The 24,168-nt window shown below is 34.5% G+C and overlaps 1 protein-coding gene across 2 annotated transcripts in view; it reads right to left on the bottom strand.

Moving 5' to 3' along the window:
• LOC123524415 (TPR repeat-containing protein DDB_G0287407-like) overlaps positions 1-22,993 on the bottom strand; it is a 48,280-nt gene extending 25,287 nt beyond the window's left edge. The window contains exons 1-13 of one of the 2 annotated variants that reach the window (XM_053538881.1): positions 22,836-22,984; positions 22,052-22,167; positions 13,310-13,479; positions 11,788-11,856; positions 10,729-10,838; positions 9,435-9,568; positions 7,789-7,919; positions 4,665-4,757; positions 3,413-3,568; positions 2,733-2,869; positions 2,309-2,420; positions 1,799-1,906; positions 1,316-1,489 (exon numbers count right to left, since the gene is read on the bottom strand). In XM_053538881.1, the coding sequence (XP_053394856.1) occupies positions 1,316-1,489; positions 1,799-1,906; positions 2,309-2,420; positions 2,733-2,869; positions 3,413-3,568; positions 4,665-4,757; positions 7,789-7,919; positions 9,435-9,568; positions 10,729-10,838; positions 11,788-11,856; positions 13,310-13,479; positions 22,052-22,097 (1,440 nt within the window). In that variant the 5' untranslated portion in view covers positions 22,098-22,167; positions 22,836-22,984. Of the gene's footprint in view, positions 1-1,315; positions 1,490-1,798; positions 1,907-2,308; positions 2,421-2,732; positions 2,870-3,412; positions 3,569-4,664; positions 4,758-7,788; positions 7,920-9,434; positions 9,569-10,728; positions 10,839-11,787; positions 11,857-13,309; positions 13,480-22,051; positions 22,168-22,835 lie in introns of both variants that reach the window. The other variant, XM_045302601.2, reaches the window with a different exon arrangement.
• Between the last annotated feature and the right edge of the window lie 1,175 nt (positions 22,994-24,168).

Raw genomic sequence — 24,168 nt, forward strand, 5'->3', positions numbered from 1 at the left:
TTAGGTAGTCTGTGGTACATGGAACTGTGCGAGAGGGTAGAGGCAGGGTTAGTGTGAGACACATTCTCGTGAAGTTCGTGCTCATGGTTCGTCTGGGACGATTCGCCGGAAACGGGCGCATGAAAGGTTGGGGAATTTACATTTAAGTTAGACAAAGTTACCTTTTTAAAACTTGATATTTTCTGTATCTTGGTCTGTAATGTGTAGATATACTCATTGTGCTCTAGAATTTCCGTCTCGATCTGTTCACCGTCATCTTCTGAGATTGAATCAAGGATTTTTTCATGGATCTCGATGATCGTCTGCTGTTTCTGCCTCAATGCATTTTCGATCGTCTGCAGATCTTCGTAATCGACTGCTTCCTGTTGAATTGCCTCGAATTTGGATAGAAGTCATGTAACTGTGCCTTTATGACCCTTCTGGATATATCGTAGTTTAGTTGCCATTGCTCACTTTTTTTTGCGTCACGGCACCAAAATGTCGTGGAGACATTAAATGAAGACAAAAGTGTTGTTCCTTTTACGTTGACTGTTTACTTCATAGACCGAAAGAACAACAAGTGACGTACAGGACGTCATAACAAAACAACAAAAGAGCACGTTACTTAAACGTGACGCCAAGAATGGCGGGTCATTAAATATACAGGTTACTTAACGTGACACCAAGTTTCATGAAAATCCTTCAAGGAGTTTAGAAGATATAGAGCGGACACAAAATGGAAGGCTCAAAACCTTTGACCCTAAGTTGTGACCTAGACCTTGAGCCGGCATGGCTGACTCATGGGTTCTGCACATCTTCTTGATGAGGTGATCATTTGACCAAAGTTTTATAAAATTCCTTCAAGGAGTTTATGAGATATAGAGCGGACACAAAATGGCAGGCTCAAACCTTTGACCTTGAGTTGTGACCTTGACCTTGAACCGACAAGGCTGACTCATGGGTTCTGCACATCGTCTTGATGAGGTGATCATTTGACCAAAGTTTCATGAAAATCCTTTAAGGGGTTTAGGAGATATGGACCGGACACAATTTTGTTACGGACGGAAGGACGGACAGACGGAAGGACACAGACCATTCCTATAATCCCTCCGCCACAGCGGGGGATTAATAAGTGTTAAGACTGTATTCTTTCATTTAAAGGTTGATTTTACTAAGTATTGGACATTTTGTCTTTCTTATGCATCAAAAAACACTTTAGGGATACACATACAATATGCCTATAACAACAACTAGCTACATAAGACTTGCCAATACAGTACATGTCAAACAATACTTGTCTTGCTACCTGCTTTATTTCCTCTTAATATATACAAACCTTTCTTGAATTGATATCTAAAGGTGAGATATTGAGTTCTATTGGTTTGGTTTCCCGCTTCATCAGAGTTTTATGTTGCATTGACTGATTTATAGTAGAAAACACACAGCGAACATGTGGTGAGAGTTTTCTTGGTACCCAGCTCATCACCTTGGCTGCCTGCTCCTCAGAGAACTGTAATGCAGAAATGAAATTTAACAGTAAGTGCTCATCATAATTTCCTATAAATGTACTGAAATGCAATAAAAATCTCTTCAAAGACACATAGAGCTGTCCATAAGACAGTTTGCTTAACTATTTAACAAATCTATGATGAATGGCAACACTCATATTAAGAAGTTATTTCTTACAATTTGACAATTCTACTAAAATAGCTGGATTTCTCAATATACAAGATATTTGAGTCATATTATTTATCAGTCTTTGCTTAGCTGCGAAGGCAAGTTCTAAAAGTGACCAAGACACATAGAGGAGTACATGTACCTGATTGAGAGCATCGACAACAATGATAAGAGGCTGGGTGTTTGGATTAGACAACATACTACAACACATCTGAGCTGCTGCATTCACATCCCTTGGCATGTTTGAATCCTGAAATCATAAATCCTTACCTGAAACTCATGAAGGAAAATCAAACTGTAATTGTCATATTGAAGCCATTTCTATACTTAGTTATTTTTCATCGTTGTTGCGTAAGAACAGATCACATATTTCCATGGCATTGTCAAACAACAACATAAACAAAATTAAAAATTCCACTGATAAATAACTGTATACCAAATTATTTTACAAATAACACATACCCCGGTACATGTAAACACAACTTTTTTCTACTACCCTTGAAATTTTCTTTTGAATCTTTCCCTGAAACACACAGCTACCTACATCTATTCTATTATAAAACATGGTGAAATGTGATGCTGCTTGTTACAACTTTCACATATTTTATTTGTAAATTTGATTTTTTTTCATTCAAGAAAGTCATGCGCTTACATTAATAAAATCCAATTCTCTGAGAAGTCGTTTTAACATTGGTTCTAGGTTTGTAGAACCCGGTACTGCACCAACAAAATGGAAGAATAAATGCCATGTTTTACTATCAGATCTGAAAGAGAAGGTACACAAAATAATTGGCCATAGCACAAAGAGATCATTCAGACAAAACAAACATACACTATTATTGTCAGATGGAAAGCAATTTCTTCTACAAACTAATGAAACAAATGTATAACTAAAAACATATTTCCTGCTTAATTATAACCACTATAAATTATCAATTTTCAAACCTTTTCTGGTCCTGAAATTTCTTCCAACTTACACATTTCATTATACACATAAATGACATTTTATACAATGGCTAAGAAAATAAACCTTTAACTTTTCGTGGTAATTTTAAAACAATAAACAATATTTTCACCTTTTTAATGAGCCGTCTTTAATTTTCTTTGAAAAAATATCAGCAAATTTACAGAGAACGGAAGATTTTCCAAGTCCAGGATCACCTAGTAACAGCAATGGCACGTCTTTGTCATCTCTGAACACATAATCCTCGATCTATAAACACAACACAGATATACATAGCCTTAAATATAACTCAAATAAATCATAATGTTCAAACTAGCACTTTCACTTACTATTAAAATACATGTTTTGCAAAGAATATTAACATACTACCTATTTAACTGTTCAGCAACTGCATCTACTCTACTTGATATGAGTGAAAAAATTTTTTTATCTAATTATCCTTTGTTCCATTTAACCATGAATTATGGCCACTCATCCTTTCTTAATAAAATGTATTTAAATATGTTTGAATTTAGGAAAGACTGTAAATCTTATCTTAAACTAAATCTGTACAGGTTTTCACATTACTGCACTTACAGTAAAGGAGACTTCTGCCCGGCAATAAAAGTCCCCTACCACAAGTGGTATTTGTCATATTTGCTGCCACAGAAACCACATTTTTATACTGAAACTTACCTGAAGAACCATCATTTGGACAAACAGATGAACTGATGGGGACATTTCAAAAGTCCTTTCTGGTAAAACAATGGTAGAGGACTAAAAATGTGTTAAAGTACTACTGAGACCACAAACCTTTTGAAGAACATCTTCTCTGCCTAACACTGTAGAGCCTTTAAGTCTCATAAATGTCTCATGTTGCCTACACACAAGGCTATCTTGGTTATTGAAAGACTGTGGTTGTTCTCCACAAAAATCATACAATATTCGCTGCTTACAAAAGTCCAATATCTGGAAGAATATTTTGCAAATTATACATAGTGTTAGATCATGATGGCAAGAACAAAATTGTGAAGCATAAAAACATTTCAGTTTTGCCAACATGATCTAGTGCTTCACCATCCTGGTGTGGTGCTGTGCATTTGACAGTTAAGATTTCACCCTTTGTACATTGCTTCCTTTAGCGCATCATGAACTTATGAAATTTTTAATGATTTTCCCCTTTTCCATCGAGAACTATTGCTTCACTAATAACTGTTCGCATGACGGCAAAGCGTGAAATCATGCTGGCAAAATGTGAAATCATGTTGTTGAAGTGGGATCACAATGGAGATACGCAAAATTGCACTTTGCTTACTCCCTTTGCAAGACGCAGAGGGCAAGATCATTATGGCGAGATTGTGAACTTCTGTTGTTTAACACTAAGCCATCATAATCTAGTGCATCACCATTATGATCTCAGACAGTTTTAATGGAAAAGTGATACAGAAAGCATGAGATCACAATCACGAGGCAATGCATTAAAGTGAAGCATGAGACCACAATGGCAAAGCACAAAATATATTGCATGTATTGTTTGTCTGTTTCTAAAAATGTAAAATGGTATTTTGTGTTACTTTTGATTTGCAACTTTGGCAACAGCTCATTCTGTTGTCTTATGAATTTGTTTCTTAATGCTGGTTATATTTTTAGAGGTAATTCTGGTTAACAGTCACAACTGAACATTGTGAATTCAAGTTAAATAGTTTGCCTGTTATCCAATCGACCGTAATGCCTGCCTACAATAAGCAACCACTACTGCTTCACAGTTAATGCAGAAAACAAGTTCTTGAGCAAGCATATGATTTCTTGTCCTCTTTATCATCCCTGTTATATATTGATAAATGCATTTGATTCTGCAGTTTCAAATTCAAATGCCTTGAAAGAATTCTACATATAGTATACTGAGATTTGGAGTTTTTCTTTTTAATGACCTTAATACATATACATGTTACGACAGTCGACACAGAAAATCTTCAAAGTTACCAAAAATATACAAGGTACACATGTTCTATTTAACATGTCCGCTGTTAATATTCTACCACTACTTCAATTTAACAGAACTCACAGATTGACGTAGACTGTCTTCAAATTCTAATTTTGCATGTTTCTTGGAATCCAGACCTTTATAATCACAGTGGTACTTTATTATTCTTACTGGCTGAAATAACAAAATAACAATCAGCAAATGAGCCACACCATGAGAAAACCAACATAGTGAATTTGCAGCCAGCAGGAATCCAGACCAGCCTGCACATCCGCACAGTCTGGTCCATACTGTTCGCTAATGGTTTCTCTAATTGCAACAGGGTTTGAAAGCAAACAGTATGGATCCTGACAAGACTGCTTGGATGCGCAGGCTGGTCTGGATCCATGCTGGTTCGCAAATTCACTATGTTGGTTTTCTCAGTTAATGAGCAGGAATACTATTTGTAGAGTCGAAAAACAAAAAATCATACAAGAAGCCAATAACTTACTGGGAAGGAAGTTTGGAATACAATTTAAACATTTAAAGATAGATAATCAGATTTTGGTTATGTAATGGATTTGTTGAAAATATTTGATCGTTTACACTTACCTATATTCACGGTGCAGTTACAATACATGTTAGAATTTCATCGGAGGTATTTTTAAAAATTTATTTTCCTATTGTAGTCAAACCAAAATAGAATTATTTTAGGATATGTATAAATTTGACAAAACTACTTTTCCTAATGAACTGTATCACAATTATATATTACAGTATAGTTGTTAAGTTTTGCACCAAAAATTTTATATTTTAGCCAAAATGCATTAGAAATGCAAGTTTGTAAAATTATTATAACCTCCCTTTGCCTATCTCGGCTGCACAACTAAAATATACTGGACATAACTTAATTTGTAAGTTACACGCAGTAAAAAAACTTGTGTTTTGGTTCAAATTGTTAAAATACCCCCAATAGCTATCAAATGCAAATGTTAAATTAAAAAGTACAGTGAAACTAAAAGAAATACTCAACTTTTTAAATACTTTCACATGGAAGTGGGAGGATTATTACAAAATTTTATAATTAACAACAAGAGGGCCATGATGGCCCTATATCGCTCACCTGTTATCATTGCACTTGAGGACAAGAAGGTCCTCAGAAAAAATATCTAAGTCTAAAGGACAGAAACAACAAAGGAAAGAAATTCAACCAAAAAGAAAAACAAAATTCTTACAAGGTACATATATGTTAAAATACACCTAAAAATTGGAGGTACCATCCATGTTGTACCACAGAAAAGTGGTCTCGGTTTTTCCCTATGGCCAATAATAAAAAAATTACTAAAAATAGGCTATTTATAGTAACATAACAGGGAAGTAATTCGAAAGAAAATTATTGTAAGTTAACAAAAGAAGGATCTGCCAAATAAATCTGTTGACATAAATGAAATTTCAGATCAGTATCTTCATTAGTTACGGAGATATACCCATTTTAATTTGAAATAAAGGGAGGTAATTTGACATAAAATCAGTCCATAGTTATCTACCCTGATTGGCTCGGTCCAACTAATGACAATAATGAAATTTCAAATAAGTCCTGTAAGTACTTACTGATATCAATCCATTTTGACTACAATCAGGGGAGGTAATCAGATATAAAATAACTCTGGAAACTACGATTGGATCTGATTTGTCATGGAATCCAAGATTTATTGTTGTTGAAGATATTTTAGAAGTTTGAATCAAATAAAACCATAAATGAAGTCTCTATATGGCTGCAAAAGCCAAAATAGCCAATTTTTGACATTTAAGGGGCCATAACTCTGGAACCCATGATGGAATCTGGCCAGTTTAAGAAAGGAACCAAGATCTTGTGGTGATACAAGTTGTGTGCAAGTTTGGTTAAAATCAAATCATAAATGAAGTTGCTATTGTGCAGACAAGGTCAAAATAGCTAATTTTGGCCCTTTCAGGGGCCATAACTCTGGAACCCATTAGGGGATCTGGCCGGTTCAAGAAAAGAACCGAGATCTTATGGCAATACAAGTTTTGTGCAAGTTTGATTAAATTCAAATCATAAATGAAGCTGCTATTGTGCAGACAAGGGCAAAATAGCTAATTCTGGTCCTTTCAGGGTCCATAACTCTGGAACCCATAACGGAATCTGGCCAGTTCAAGATTATAAGATTCTTTCACTGGTTATAGGTGCAGATGGGAATTTCCGGCCTCGAGAGTAACTGTTTAGGCGGTAACGAGGTTCCTACCGAGTTACCGCCTAAACAGTTACCCGAGAGCCGGATATTCTCATCTGCACCTATAACCAGTGACAGAATCTTTTTCTTGCATACCGATATCAAGATATAATAATAAAATAAATTCAGTCGAACGGCTTTCTTTTTAGAACTATTTCTTATAGTAGCGTATTTTAACAAAGCGCGGGAAATCAACGTCCGTAAACAGGAAAGACGTCATGGCGTTTCAAAGACAAATAACAATGTTTAGTTCCGGTTTTATTTTATCAGTTCCAGCGTAACGTTATGAATTTTTGATAAAATAACGTGTTTTGAATCGAGAAATATACTATCAGGAACAAAGAGGAACTGTCAAGGTATTGGATTTTATTCCGTTTTTCGAAATAAAATATAAATAACTACATAAATCTTCTTCATATATGTAGTTCGTAATACGTCATTTAAAGCACGGGAGTCATCTTACACCCCGGGGTGTAAGATGGATTTTTCCAGCACCGGTAAAAATACCGGAAATCCCCGTCTGGTATGCAAGAAAGGAACCAAGATCTTATGCTGATTCAAATTGTGTGCCAGTTTGGTAAAAATCAAATCATAAATAAAGCTGCTATTGTGCAGACAAGGTCAAAATAGCTGATTTTGGCCCTTTCAGGGGCCATAACTCTGGAACAAATAATGGGATCTGGCCAGTTCAAGAAAGGAACCGAGATCGTATGGTGATACAAGTTGTGTGCAAGTTTGGTTAAAATAAAATTATAAATGAAACCACTATCGTGCAGACAAGAAATTGTTGACGGACGCACGGACGGACGGACACACGACGGACGACGGACGAAGGTGATCACAAAAGCTCACCTTGTCACTGTATTTCTGTATTTCTAAGTGCAAGGAAAATAAGTAATAATTACTGTTTATATCAAAATCATGAGACCATCTTTCAATGGCACCTTACTTTGAACAAGTAAACCTGTACTTACTGGAATTTTTTGAGCAATCTTGTCTCCACAGCACTGTAGTTTATCTGAAGCTGGTGTTCTCTTCAGGAAGTATTCCTGCTCCAATTCTGGAACTTTCTCAAGCACAGAGTCATGCCGTATCAAAAATAATGCTGCCGGAATAAAAAAAAAATTCAGGTCATGTCAACAGAAACACTAAATAGAACCTTTCTAAAATTCTACACTAAATGTGATATCTACATGTTTTATATGTGTACCTGATAACTACAAACACTGTAGTACTGTTCAACAAATTGATAAAGGTAGTGGACCCAAAATGAAACTATGCACTTAGGTGACTGTATATTCTTCTTAACCTTTAGCCTGCTAAATTTCTAAAAAGGACTGGTCCATCATTCAATTTGGGCAATACCATTTATTATTCGAAGGGGTGTTCACTGAAAATTTACTAACTGAATAGCAAACAGTGCAGACCATGATCAGCCTGCACAGATGTGCAGGCTGATCTTGGTCTGCACTGGTTGCAAAGGCAAAACCAATTGCCGCCAGCAAGCTAAATTTTGCATTCTTCAGACATAAATATAGCTCAACAGGCACATTGCTTTCAGTAAGAAAGGAGAGTGCTGAAATCTCACACACAGAATACATGATTTGCTAACTGTCAGTATGAGTCCACGACATTAATTTGCCATGATTTAATCATAAACAGCAGCATTACTCATGTGAATCACAGTACTTGCAATGATACCGTAACATCTGTGAATCCATACAACATGATACTTGCATAGCTACTGCAATACCTGTGAATCTATACATCACAATACTTGCAATGATACTGTAACATCTGTGAATCCATACAACATGGTACTTGCATAGCTACTGCAATACCTGTGAATCTATACATCACAATACTTGCAATGATACTGTAACATCTGTGAATCCATACAACATGGTACTTGCATAGCTACTGCAATACCTGTGAATCTATACATCACAATACTTGCAATGATACCGTAACATCTGTGAATCCATACAACATGGTACTTGCATAGCTACTGCAATACCTGTGAATCTATACATCACAATACTTGCAATGATACCGTAACATCTGTGAATCCATACAACATGGTACTTGCATAGCTACTGCAATACCTGTGAATCTATACATCACAATACTTGCAATGATACCGTAACATCTGTGAATCCATACAACATGGTACTTGCATAGCTACTGCAATACCTGTGAATCTATACATCACAATACTTGCAATGATACTGTTACATCTGTGAATCTATACATCATGGTACTTGCATAGCTACTGCAATACCTGTGAATCTATACATCACAATACTTGCAGTGCCATCAAGACACCTGATTGACTGGCCTCCAGATAAACCACAATGTTTACATTAAACTTCTGTGTTCTGAACTAAAAACGTTTTGTTTTTTTCATACTAGAATGTTTTTCCATCTCTAAAGGGTTGAAAAACCTAAAAAAAACATTCACATTAACCCAGAAGAGCTAGAACCAAAACCAGAACCACTTTCCTGTTTTCTCAACAGTTTGCCTGATTTAGGCATATCTTGCATCCTAGAGGAAACCAGGTTTATCTCTGAGTACATGAGAAAGGGACAAACATGTTAACATAGTAGAAATTTCACATACAGTTATGATTATCCTCCCTGTAAGCACCATACATGACCTCTAAATCCTCCATCAACAAACCATATGCCTCAATATAATCCTCTATATGTTCATCTGGACATTCTCCCCACATTGGTACCCAGCCCACACCTTCACTGAAATGAAAATAAAAGTTTTCAGTATATCTTGTACCCAGCCTTCATCTTACTGGGTAACTGTAAATAACCACAAGTAATCACCTAAGATCATTTTAAAGCCAAAGGTCCATGCAGGCATACTCCAGTTATTCAAGTCAATGTCACCTTGATTTTCAATCAACTTAACCTCTAAACAACAGGGGTGCAATCATTCTATAAAGATTGACTGGAATAAGCTGTAGGGACAAATTAAAAACATCTGTACATTGTTCTAAATGTGGTATGTACAGGTATATATTCCAATACCAAGTTAGTTATCTTTTTGCAAGATTATTTTATTTACAGCAACTTAAAACCTTAAGTTTCTCAGGGCTCTCGTTTGACAAAATTATGGGCCAAATATCGGCCCCATTCCCCCCTCAAAATAGTATGCTTCCCCCTATTTAAAAAAGATTCCCTCCTCGAGTCCAAGAGCATCAGTGTTAAGTGCTTTGCAGTTGACTATTTGGCCTTAAAATTTTATTGTCTCCGAAAATTTAGTGGCTCAGAGAAAAAAAAATACAAAGTGTGATGCCTGAATAAGGTTGTTTATAATTGGCAGAATTCATACAGCAGAGTTTATAATTAACAAAATTCAGGTTTGGGTCAGTAAAGTTGAAAAGAATGTTTATATTTGTTTGCATTTCTTTTCGCGTTTGAAATTCCCTCTCAAAAGAATTTTTTTGAAAAATTATGCAAAGTTCCCCCCTTGCATGAACCCTGGCCCCAGTCCCAAAAAGCAAACGAGAGCCCTGTTTCTACTTTTCTTACAATCTGAAGCTAACAATTTATGTCTGGCAGTGAATCACTACTGCTTACATCAGTTTTATAACATGGATGACTTGGATGTAATTTTAAATCAAAACGAAATGAATGTGATACTTACATCACAAGTTAGACTTACTTTTGCCAGTGTTCATGCTGTGGCAGGAAGAAGTAGAAATGATTTCTAACCACAATTTTAAACTATTATGGTCCCATACTATTCAGACCTTAAAATGCAAAGCATTTAAAAAATATGTTATTAAACACCACCTGCATTCCCTAACCTTGGCATAAATAGCCAAACTTAAGACACTTCCACCAAGTTTACATGGCACTGAATCATCAAGGACTGTAATGACATATATTCCACATACCTGGTAAAATTGAGAAATATTGGCATGATGTTGTTATAGTAGCAGTTTTCTATACTTGTTTGTATTTTCTCTTGACTTGTTGGATCTCTCCTGTCTGGATGAAGGGAACCCTGAAAATAATACATACATAGTTACTACCATAAAACTCCATAGTAAGTCTTGTCAATCTCCACACAATAAAATTGCAGTCTTTTCAACATTTTCCTCTTCTTTTCACGGTTCACGGTCTATTGACTGAAGTTTGATATAACTGACCTGTGTCAGTTAAAATGGCCAAACATCTTACAAATTCAATCAACACGGACTAAACTGAAATCTAATTTTTCATCTATTTTAAAGTGTGTATGAGCAAATATCATACCCCTACTAGGTAATACTAGGTTTTTATCAATTTATATTATTTAACAATATAAAACATACTAAATATTTATATGAATGTAATCACAATCCTGTCCATATTACCCCGGTATATATCATACTTCCTCCAGCAGTAACCATGTCTAACCTATTTACAAAGTCCTCTTCAAACTTTTTCTAAATCATCTACAAATTCCTCTGTTCCTGCTGACAGTTTATTACCCATTTACAATTTTTTCTACAAGAGTTAAGTTACCAATTTCACAATTTTTTCTTCAATTGTCAACTATTTCTTACAAATTTCAATAATTTCTCTTCAACCGTAAACAGTTTCTTACCCATTTCACAAATTTCTCTTTAACTGCAAACTGTTTCTTACCTTATTCACAAACTTCTCCTCAACTGTAAACTGTTTCTTACTCATTTTACAAATTTCTCTTCAACCGTAAACTGTTTCTTACCCCTTTCACAAATTTCTATTCAACTGTAAACTTTTCTTACTCCTTTCACACAATGCTGTTAAACTGTGAACTGTTTCTTACCCACTTCACAAATTTATCTTCAATTATAACTGTTCCTTACCCATTTTACAAATTTATCTTCAATTGTAACTGTTTCTTACCCATTTCACAAATTTATCTTCAAATACAAATGTTTCTTACCCATTTCACAAATTTATCTTCAATTATAACTGTTTCTTACCCATTTTACAAATTTCTCTGCTAGTGTAAGCTGTTTACTTTCACACCAACTTCGTAACTCCTGCAGTACCTTCAAGCAAAAAAAAAATTCCAAGATGAGAAAGCAAACAGTCTATGAGTGTCTGGGTGTTCAATGAATACAAGTAAAGAGCACTAATTTTTTCACATCTCATCCAAAATCAACTGAACTGTTAAGAACTTATAGTTAACTAAGGGCATTCTACTAATAATATTATGTCAAAATCATGTTTTCTTTGGACAAATGTTAAGTAATTGCTAATCCCCATGGCAACATCAAATGATGTCATCCAGCCCAATTTCATCTCTTTCCTATTTTGCATTTGCTAAAACATTACTTGTCCATACTTAATTTCTGAGCTGCATTTTCCTAAATTAAGCAAATATTCATGTGACATGCAAACATTATTTAATTAGTGGTCTGGAAGATTAACAAGAGCTGTCGGAGGACAGCAACGCTCGACTATTCAACAGCCTTGTCGACTGAATGAATACGAAAGTCTAAAAAGGGGCAATATTTAAAAAAAGCAAAAAAGGGTTATGGAACCTGCATAGTGCTTATCAGCTCATGACAGTGGACAAGTGTGTGAAGTTTCAATCCATTCCCATTAGTGGGTACTGAGATACCAGCTTACATATAAGAATTTAACCCAAAAACTCCTAAGTTTAAAAAGGGGCATAATTTTGTAAAATGCAAAGTTGAGTTATTGACCCTTTGCACTGCATGTCATATCATGACAGTGAACAAGTGTGTGAAGTTTCAATCCTTTCCCATTAGTGGATACTGAGATACCAGCTTACATACAAAACCTTAACCAAAAAATTCTAAGTCGAAAAAGGGGCATAAATTTGTAAAAAAAGCAAAACAGAGTTATGGAACCTGCTTTGTGTATGTCAGATCATGACAGTGAACAAGTGTGTGAAGTTTCAATCCATTCCAATTAGTGAGTACTGAGATACCAGCTTACATACAAAACCTAAACCAAAAAATTCTAAGTCGAAAAAGGGGCATAATTTTGTAAAAAAGCAAAATAGAGTTATGAAACCTGTGCAATGTAAGTCAGTTTATCACAGTGAATAAGTGTGTGAAGTTTTAATCCATTCCCACAAGCGGTTGCTGAGATACCAGCTTACATACAAAACCTTAACCAAAAATTTCTAAGTCAAAAAAGGGGCATAATTTTGTAAAAAAGCAAAATAGAGTTATGGAACCTGTGCAATGTAAGTCAGTTTATCACAGTGAATAAGTGTGTGAAGTTTCAATCCATTCCCACAAGTGGTTGCTGAGATACCAGCTTACGTACAAAAAAACTTAACCAAATCGGGACGCGGACGCAGACGCGGACGCCGACGCGGACGCCGACGCATGGGCGAGTCCAATAGCTCTACTATTCTATGAATAGTCGAGCTAAAAACTGGCCAAAAAAGTATCAGTGATGACATACAGTTCAGAACTGAAAAGACAGTATTGTTAAGTGGCAGAATCTAACAAATGTTCTACATACCTCTCTCTTCAAAAATTCTCGCTCTGCAAAGAAATCATCAGTGTATGAGGTAATGAACAGTTTCACTGTGCTACCCTCAGACCTTGCAGATTTCTCAGGAGACACACCCCCTGTTGCCATGGTTACCAAAGACTTCTTTACAATGCCACAATAAACATTGTACAAAAAGTCTGAAATAAATAATTTAGCAAAATATAAACAAGAGCTGTCTGTTGACAGCACGCTCGACTATTTGAAGAATTGATAGATAGAAGTATGGGGTCAAAATATTACCAGAGATTTTCAGACAAAAGAAGAACAAGAGCTGTCAGTGGACAGTGCGCTCGACTATTCTCAGTGCTTGATAGTATAATTATAAGCAATGAGTAAAACTTTAACATTACAATAAGCATATTCTAAGTCGAAAAGGGACCATAATTCAGTCAAAATGCTTGATAGAGTTGCCTCCTCCTTTTTACAGACTGGGGTCATGATGGTAAACAAGTAAGCAAAATATGAAAGCTGTATCTCAATGGACTTTGAAAATATTTGGGGTGGTACGCAAACTTTAACATTTATTCTAAGTCGAAACGGGGCCATAATTCAGTCAAACTGCTTGATAGAGTTGCCTCCTCCTTTTTACAGACTGGGGTCATAATGGTAAACAAGTATGCAAAATATCAAAGCAATATCTCAATGGACTTTGAAAATATTTGGGGTGGTACGCAAACTTTAACATTTATTCTAAGTCGAAACGGGGCCATAATTCAGTCAAACTGCTTGATAGAGTTGCCTCCTCCTTTTTACAGACTGGGGTCATAATGGTAAACAAGTATGCAAAATATCAAAGCAATATCTCAATGGACTTTGAAAATATTTGGGGTGGTACGCAAACTTTAACATTTGTGTGACGCTCACGCTCACGCCGACGCCGGGGAGAGTAGGATAGCTCCCCTATTCTTCGAATAGTCAAGCTAAAAATAGATAAGACAAACAATGTACATGATGATGTACCTGTATTTACGGATTTGGATAAGTCTTGCACTATATGGCAATGTGTGACCATGATGGTAAGCAAGTCTTCAAAGTTTCAAAGCCATATATCAAACAGTTAATTTATACAAAATGTGGAATGGTATGCCAAACTTAACTAATTTCTATGTCAAAAAAGGGCCAAAACTGAGCTATAGTCCTTGTCCTAGTTATGTAGTCTTGCCTACACATGTAGACTATAATGGTAAACAAGCGGGCAAAGTTTCAAAGCCATTTGACAAACAAGTTAGGCAAAATATGGACTGGTATGAAAAATTTAACTGATTTTGAAGTCAAAAAGGGCTATAATTCAGCCAAAATAGTTGACAGAGTTAACTTATGTAGTGAGAAAAAGTTAAGTGCTAAAAACATCTTTTGCAGACTTTAATAGTTCAATTCTGAGACTGCCTGCTGAAAACGCCAAAGCTTGGCAAGGCAGCAAGGTGATGAGGCAGACCATTCCTGAATACTGTATCATGAGGAAATATAGAGAATTTGAAATAATCCATGCCCACACAAACCTGGCAGATAATATAAAGATGCATTTACAAAGCAGGTTATCCCAACATGAGGTTGGAGATAAGGGAGAAGTCATGTAGCCACCAAGTAATTGCAAATCTTAAAAAATAAAATAAACCTAGCATTGCTTGTACTGTGTTAAAGGGACCCCCAGCCTAAACTTAACTGCAATTTGGAATTACTGTAATAAGTGGTCATTTTGTACCCATTGTATCAGAGGGCACCACATCACCTCAAATTTTTATTCCTTTTAGTGTTGGGTGACGGATATCTGATTAGCTGAGTAATTCTTTGTGGACTGTGGAGTCATTTTGTGATGTTGTCATTCTTTGCTAGTCAGGGCTCAACAAATTCTTTGAAAGCAAGTCATACTGCAAGAAGAGCTACCAAGGACTTTTACTTATGCTGCTACAATTTGTAATTGTCTTGCAATTCAATTAAGGAAAAATGATTTTTATAGACAGTCAGCTGAGAAAGCTACATACCAGAATCTTGTATCAAGCATCTAGCTAATGCGACCATAATGAGGTATGTAATGGAACCGAACAGATTTTAGACTTGGGAACAACAAAGTTCTGTTTTAAATGTTTAAGATACAGGTTTCTATATAGAATATCACTGCATGGATTTGTCAAGCCCTACTTTCTCTTAGATCTTACAGGAATTTTTTCAATAGGCACATCAATTATAGGAAAACTATGATTGCATAATGGCTTAAACAAATCTGAAAGTAATTCCGAGTATAAATGACATAAATAAATATAATATATATGTTACGCGCATATAGCCAATATGCGCATTTGGTAAATCGCGCAGCGCAAATAACCAATTTGTTATCTGCGCAACGATTTGTAAATCGGGCAACCTTATATATTTCTTATATGCGCAGGGTAACTGTCTTGCGCGTTTGGTAAATGAGTCTGCGCTTTTAACATATAGTTGATATCTCCCGATAAAATTGAATATCATTAGAGGGTTAGACTTGTAGGCCTACATAAAACTGTTTAATTTTAAAACTGACGATGATCAGGCATGCGTAAAGGTGTGAACTGACAGTGCTTAATTTGTAAAGAACAAGAAAAACATTTTTTTAAAGTAAATGAGCGTATTTATGCGGTAATTTCAATGAGATGCTCACGTCCCTGGTAGTTTATGGACTAAAAATTTCTGTTGACGACGGTATTAAGAGTCATTTGTCATAGGTGTTAAAAAACTTTAAAATGATACAAAATATCCAAAGTATATTTAATAACACAAGATTTTTTTTATATTTTTTTTAACTTTTAAACGCCATAGCCTGTGGGGGATGTCGATCCAGCGCTAATATCAAATCCTGAAATAACACCTATATTTCAAATATATATTGGTCATTTCTTACAGATCGTATTGATATCTGGAAATTACTCTGATAATATGAATAACTGCCATAAACCATGCTAACTTTTACATTGTTTAACAATTACAGACTGATATTGCAAATCTCGGTTTTAAAAATGTGTCATAAATTTATTTCAACATTAGTAAATTAATGGGAGTCGGTCACCAGGTTTCAATATCTGCAGTATGATACAATATGCAATAAAACTCAAACATGCGTGAAGGTGTGATTTCCTTCGGATAGCCACATCGTCCTCTCTATTCTTTTTATAACTAAAGTATTTTTACTTCATTCGATCACACGCAGTCATTTTATACCGGATATAGAACATAAAGGAGACTTACATAAAAGACTGAATTGCCACACTCTTACCACAATTCACCATATCGCTTTTTTTCATCATATTGAAAAAGCGCAATTCTTTTTTACCAACGTGAGCATATCTCTTGACAGGGCCAAGATTAAAAATAAAACAAAAATAAACAGAATTAAAAGACGATTCTTACATATCTTTTATACTTATATCATTTTTTAATGTTTTATAGTGAGACAGATAGAATAACTAATAAGTTTCGTCAAAATGTGAACGAAATTTTACATTTTATAGGTGCGCAAGATGTGTGCCCTGCATTAATAGAACTCTGAAAATTACTCCAATAACTTGAATATCTTTTATAAACCATTTAAACTTTTAATTCGTTTTTCGATTACAGTCTAAAAATGTAGCATTTGAAAATCTGAATATAATGTTTCATCCGTAGCCTGCGCAGGATGTTGTTCCTGCGCTAATAGCAAATTCTGAACTGACGCCGATAGTTCAAACATATTTCAATTCTAAAAGATACTATTTATGTAACTTCATAAAAAATGTTTTCGGACGAGAAAAAAATAGAAAGAAGCGTGATTTCCGTCATAACGAGAACGAAATATTACATTTGTTATCTGCGCAAGATGTGTTTGCCCTGCGCTAATAAAAAATCTGGAAATAATCCTGATAACTTGGATATCTTTCATAAACGATGCTAACTTTATCATTGTTTTGTGATTACAGGCTGTAATTGTAGCTTTTGCCAAATTAATATTTTGTTACATCTGTATCTTGTGCGGGATGTCGGCCCTGCGCTAATAAAAAATCTGGAAATGATCCTGATTACTTGAATATCTTTCATAAACCATGCTAAATTTAACTTTGTTTTATGGTTACAGACTAAAGTTGTAGCTTTTGCAAAGACAAATGTAATTTTAATTCTGTAACCCGCGCGGGATGTCAGTTCTGCACTAATAGGATGTATTGGGTGGACGGATAGCTCAGTGGTTTGCACACTGGCCTTCCAATCCTGAGGTCGGGGTTCGATCCCCGGCAGCTACTCGGGAATTTTCAGAAACGCTTTTCAGTGTTTCCCACCCAGCTAGAGGTGTACTGGTCAGGAACAAAGGCAATCCTTGCATGTATCAGTGCTATACACTGGGCACATTAAAGAACCAGGCTGTCTATTCGCAACGAGCTAGGCTAAGTTAGCCGGACAAGCCTGTCTCTGATTTCTGATCTCTCTGTGGGGGCTTTGTCTCACTCTGTCCCTCTGGTCAGATCGCTCTGTGTCTGTACTAGTAGAGGATGATTTCGCGCCCTGTGTGGCTGCAGTTGCTGTAAAGCGCCTTCAAACGTGTTTATCATGAAAAGGGCGCTATATAAATCTGGTATAATAAATAATAAATAAAAATAATAGCAAATGCTGAATTTAAATATATTTAATTTATAAAACATCATTTATGTACCTTTTAAAAATGTAGTAGAAATAGATAGAAACAAGAGTGGTTTCCATCATAACGAGAACGAAAAATTATATGTTTTATCTGTGCAAGACGTATGTCCTGCGCTAATAGAAAGTTTTAACATTACTCCGATAACTTCATACGCTATGTCAACTTTAATTTTGTTATAATTACAGACTAAAATTGTAGCTAGAATATAAGGTTACTTCTACATAATTCGCTGGATGACGGTCCTGCACTAATTGCAGTTCCTGAAATGTCAACAATATACCAAATATATGTCATTTCTTACAATTATAATTGATATTATTTTTTTTCATGCTTTTATAATGCAAAATAAATAGAATAACGAGTAAATTCCATCAAAACGTGCACCAAAGTTTACATTTTGTAGCTGCGCAAAATGTGTGTCCTGCTGTAATAAAAAATCTGGAAATTACTCTGTTTACTAGAATATCTTTCATAAATCATGTAAATTTTATCAATGTTTTACGGGCTGAAAGTCTAGCTTTTGCCAAAATGAATATCTTGTTACATCTGTAACCGGCGCGGGATATCGGTCCTGCGCTAATAGCAAATCCTGAAATGATGCCGAAACTTCAAATATATAATTTTATTTCTAAAGCATTCTATTTATGTACTTTTTTCTAAGAAAAAAAGTAGAAACAAACTGTTTTAGTGGTAGAAAATAAAATGAAAAAGGAGTGATTTCTGTCATGAATAGTACGAAATATTACTTTTTTTCTCTGCGCAAGATATATGTGTCCTGCGCTAATGGAAAATCCGGATATTACTCCGATAGCTTTAACTTTGCTTTACGAGTCCAAACTAAAATTATAGTTTCTGCAAAGCAGAATATAACGTAACATCTGTAACCTGCGCAGGATGTCAGTCGTGCGCTTATAGCTAGTTTGACCCTTATCATGCTGGACACGATTGATTCCGCCTTTGCTACTCGTTGAGTTGGTCGGCCTACACGTGGTTAAACAGTTAAAATTATGGAAAGAAAAATTTTGGCATTTTCTTTGCATATATAGTTGATTAATCGTGAACTTGTGATTCAATCAGTGTTATATTTCACATCAAGGGATAAATTAATTTTCAATGTTTTTTTTTGTTTTGTTTTTTTTTTTTAATTGGTGACGTAACAGGCACATGTCCAGGTGGGGGGCTAGGGGGCACGCCCCCCCCCCCCCCCCAGCTGGCTGGCTAGTTACGATTTTTATTACTATGAACCCCTCAATTAACAAATTCATACACCAGCGCAACTGGCTTGATTTGAGCAGGAAAATGCATCTATTCATGTGCCATATTAAAAAAATTTCACAATCGGGAGGGGATACCCCTCCCGAACACACCCCAGGTTGGGTCCCCCCAGCAAACAAATCCTGCACATGGGCCTGCGTAATACTACAATAAACATTTGTTGGCTATAAACTCTTGATAAACAGAAGAGAACAGAACATATCTTTTATTAGCTTTGTACATAATACATCAAAAATATAGAACTGACATTTGCATAACATATAGTATTACATCAGGTCTGACTATATGATACAATTATAATAAATTTACAGATTATGAAAAGGATGATCATATAAAGCGCAAACTATATGGACAGGCGATCTATGAAAATGTATATATTATCTTGCTTTGATGATAAATCGCCAGTATTAGAAAATAGTGTTTATTTCCTTAACCTTTTAAAGTATTAAGCAATACATTTGACAGTTGTGAAAGATAGTAAATAGAATAAAGTTTAGAAAAGATCACTTTTACATTTTTCTATTGTAGCCCCGTACGTCCAAATGGCCAGACAGCAAAGAAATATTCCTGTTTTGTTGAATTAATTCAGTAACCTGTACAACTGATAATGCATCTCATTACAATCCAGATGAAAGTTGCTTCTAAATGCAATACTGGAATGCTTAAGTCTGATGTAATTAAGTTTAATATTTTCAAGCAGTAATAGTAAACAAGTAAACATGGAAATCAACTGTACTATATCAGGGTGTGTTCCTTGTGCAAATTTTTGTAACTTTATATGTTTCATTCTAATATGCCTGCCTCTGTTAAAACACTCTCACGATAGAATGACGTCACGTTAACGTGCGTTGACGTCAAAGGTTTTGTTCCGACAAAGAAAAAGCGCTTGTATATTTATCTATTGTTTTAGTATAGGGCATACTAGTATTGGAATCGAAATAATTTATAGCAAAACCATGTTTTAACACTTTTTATACACTCGGGCATTCATACGTCGTACAAAAAAAATCACTCGGGATGCGCCTTCATGATATCATTACGCCCGACGTATAACCGCCCGTCGTACATAAACATACATAGACATACATCTGCGCAGATAACAAATGTAAAACTTCATTCTCGTTATGACAGAAATCACTCTTTTTCTATTCATTTTTACAGTACTCATTTGAAAGTTACATAAATAGTGTGTTTTATGAATGAAATATATTTGAAATACAGTGTAATTTCAAACTTTGCTATTAGCGCAGGACCGACCTCCTACGCAAGTTACAGGTGTAACATTATAGTATCATTTAAAAATTTATGTAAAAAAAAACAATATTAGTTTTTTAAAGTCTGGTAAAATAGTTATAAATCTCAAATGTAACATTTAAGTTAATTATTGTTTATATGTATATTGAAAAATATTTCAAAATTGCTATAGCAGAGTAATTTGTCATTAGCATTTATTTATTTAGCGCAAGTAGAAAACATACAGAGTCATTTTTGGCTGCAGATAAAAATGTAATATTTCGTTCTCGTTATGACAGAAATCACTCTTTCTCTATTCATTTTTTACAGTATTCATTTGAAAGTTACATAAATAGTATGTTTTATGAATGAAATATATTTGAAATATAGTGTAATTTCAAACTTTGCTATAAGCGCAGGACCGACCTCCCAAGCAAGTTACAGTTGTAACATTATAGATCCATTTAGAAAAATTATAGTTTTAGTCTGTAATTGTAAATCAAAGTAAAAGCTAATATGATTTATAAAAGATATTCAAGTTATCAGAGTAATTTCCAGATTTATTATTAGCGCAGACACATTTCTTGAGCAGATAAAAAATGTAATATTTCGTTCTCGTTATGACAGAAATCACTCTTTTTCTATTCATTTTTTTTCAGTATTCATTTGAAAGTTACATAAATAGTATGTTTTATGAATGAAATATATTTGAAATACAGTGTAATTTCAAACTTTGCTATTAGCGCAGGACCGACCTCCTACGCAAGTTACAGGTGTAACATTATAAATCCATTTAGAAAAATTATAGTTTTAGTCTGTAATTGTAAATCAAAGCAAAAGTTGATATGACTTATAAAAGATATTCAAGTTATCAGAGTAATTTCCAGATTTATTATAAGCGCAGACACACATCTTGCGCAGATAAAAAATGTAATATTTCGTTCTCGTTATGACAGAAATCACTCTTTTTCTAATCATTTTTTTACAGTATTCATTTGAAAGTTACATAAATAGTATGTTTTATAATGAAATATATTTGAAATACAGTGTAATTTCAAACTTTGCTATTAGCGCAGGACCGACCTCCCACGCAAGTTACAGGTGTAACATTATAGATCCATTTAGATTTGTAAAAAAGCTATAGTTTTAGTCTGTAACCGTAAATCTAAGTAAAAGTTAATATGATTTATAAAAGATATTCAAGTTATCAGAGTAATTTCCAGATTTTCATTTAGCACAGGGCACCGAACACATATCTTGTGCAGTTACAAAATATAAAATTTCGTTTACGTTTTGATGAAAATTAGGTCTACTCTTTATTCAATCGATTTTGTACTATAAAATAATAATAATAATATAGATAAGATCTGTAAGAATTTTCTTTTAATTCTGTGACCTTTTTATTTCATCTTTTATCTTAGACATGTTGATATGCTCCCGTTGGTAAAAAGAATATTATTGTGAAATTTCAAGATATTTCAATAGATATATAATAAAAACGACATTTTGCTAAGTGTGTACTCGGGTGAAGTAGAAAATTATAAAAATAGCCTAAAACATACCAGAGGACGACCTGTGCAAGCCGGAGGAAATCACACCTTCACGCATGTTTGGGTTTTATTGCATCCTGTATGAAATCGGAGGTATTGAAACCTGGTGACCGACTGCCATGAATTTACTGATGTAGAAACAAATTTATGACACATAATTTAAGTACCAAGATATTCAGCATTTGACATCTATATTTATTAATAAATTGACCAACTGCATGATTTATCAAACACGAAATGCTAATTTCTGATATATAAAGTTACATTTGTTATTTGCGCTGCGCATTTGGTAAATCGCACAGGTTAAATTTATCCTGCGCAACGATTGGTAAATCGTTGCGCATATAACCAACGTACAAATATTTGTTATATGCGCTGCGCGTTTGGTAAATAGCGCAGATTGGTTATTTGTGCTCAACATATACATTATTCCTGGTTATATACACAAAGAAGGAAAACTTTCCGCACTGATTTGCATGGTAAGTGGGTTGTGCATGGAGGGTGTTATAGTCTCTATATTATATATACCAAAGCGCCCTTTGCACACAATTTAGTCGGGCTACATCCCCGTAAGCATTTTGTCAGACAGGCCTTTCCACTTCAGTTTAAAACCTCTGATGGATGAAACTGAAAATCTTGATTACAAATATCTTGCTATGTATGACTTTGACAAGACTTGCAACTTCATATTTCACAAACTCTCACCCTTCAAGGCAAATGCCATTTCAATTTGATGCAAAGTTGAAGGACAATATTTTACTTAGATTTTCGTGTTTCAGTTCTGTCAAACTTGTACCTGAAAAACCATCTTCCAATACACAGTATTCTCTGACAACTGCACGTTCGAAAGCTGCGAGAAAATCTTAATTTTGTATGATAATTTGATATTTATTTTTTCTACGGTTTGCAGTGTATTGACATCAGTTGGTTCCCTCTTCGCCAGTCCATCAAGCAAGTAAAACTGGGGAACCAATTTTGACTAATTCTATTTCTCCAACTAAAGAGTTGTCACTGTTTGTGATATGATACGCGTAAAGTTTAAAGGTTGAAGACCACAAAATTTATCTGTCAATGATTATTTTTTATTCTTATTTCTTATTCCGATTCAGTTTTTCAGTATTAGTAATAAAAGTTTTATTTTTCAACTTGGCAATATCGGCATACAACACGGTATGAAAAAAATAGATTCAGATTCAGAAACATATTAGAAATAATTAAACTTAAACTATAACTGAGTGAGAACTATAGAGTCTTATAACTAAATAAAAAACTAGAAATAACGAATGTAATTCTAGGTAGAGCTGATTGATCAAAACTTGTACAATTTAAATATAAGATTGATATAAGGTTACACTAGAAGGTTGTCAACATTATTTAATTTGACAGGCAATATTTTTGTATAAAAACATGCATCATGTCTGACAGCGTCGAGGCCTTCAAGAGGAGCCTGGAGACAGGGTCCCACTAGTTCAGCACGCCGTTTTTATCTGCTTTTAATTATGCACTGTAATTATTTGAGCGCCGCACACACCATCTTGTACAAACACCACTGTACAGGAAGTTTATGGTTACTACATCTAAAATGACAAAGAGATAAAGTCAGAGTTCTTGGTAACGATTTGAAATAAGATTCTAACTAAAAAAAATGATTAAAGAAAAAACACAAAGATTTAGATAATCTGTAAGAACTACATTTACTAGAGTTAAAGATGTTTTTTCACAATTATTTCTAGCGGACAGAATTTTTTGTAACTTTGCATATTTATAGATTGATGTATGACAAGTTAAAATAAAAAATAAAAATGATAGGTACCCGTGCTTCTTTTTTCAATATTCAAAGTTTATTCAGAACACCAAATCGGTATTTTTGTCTGAAGAAACAATACATACATGTCATAATAAAACTACTGCAAACAACTATTTACTCAAAGTTTCACTCTGATGTTAATGTTTATGCATCACAATTAATGAAACCACTATAACTATGCATAAAATGTCAACATATAGATATATTAACTCAGAAAAGTTACTCTTGACAGATGTCGAAAGTATCTGAATCTGAGAAAAACACGAAGTATTTCTTAATGATATGAAAAATCTAGCAGACAGAATTTTACTAAATTTTATAT

Source organism: Mercenaria mercenaria, chromosome 3, assembly GCF_021730395.1.
Source record: "Mercenaria mercenaria strain notata chromosome 3, MADL_Memer_1, whole genome shotgun sequence".
Taxonomy (NCBI): domain Eukaryota; kingdom Metazoa; phylum Mollusca; class Bivalvia; order Venerida; family Veneridae; genus Mercenaria; species Mercenaria mercenaria.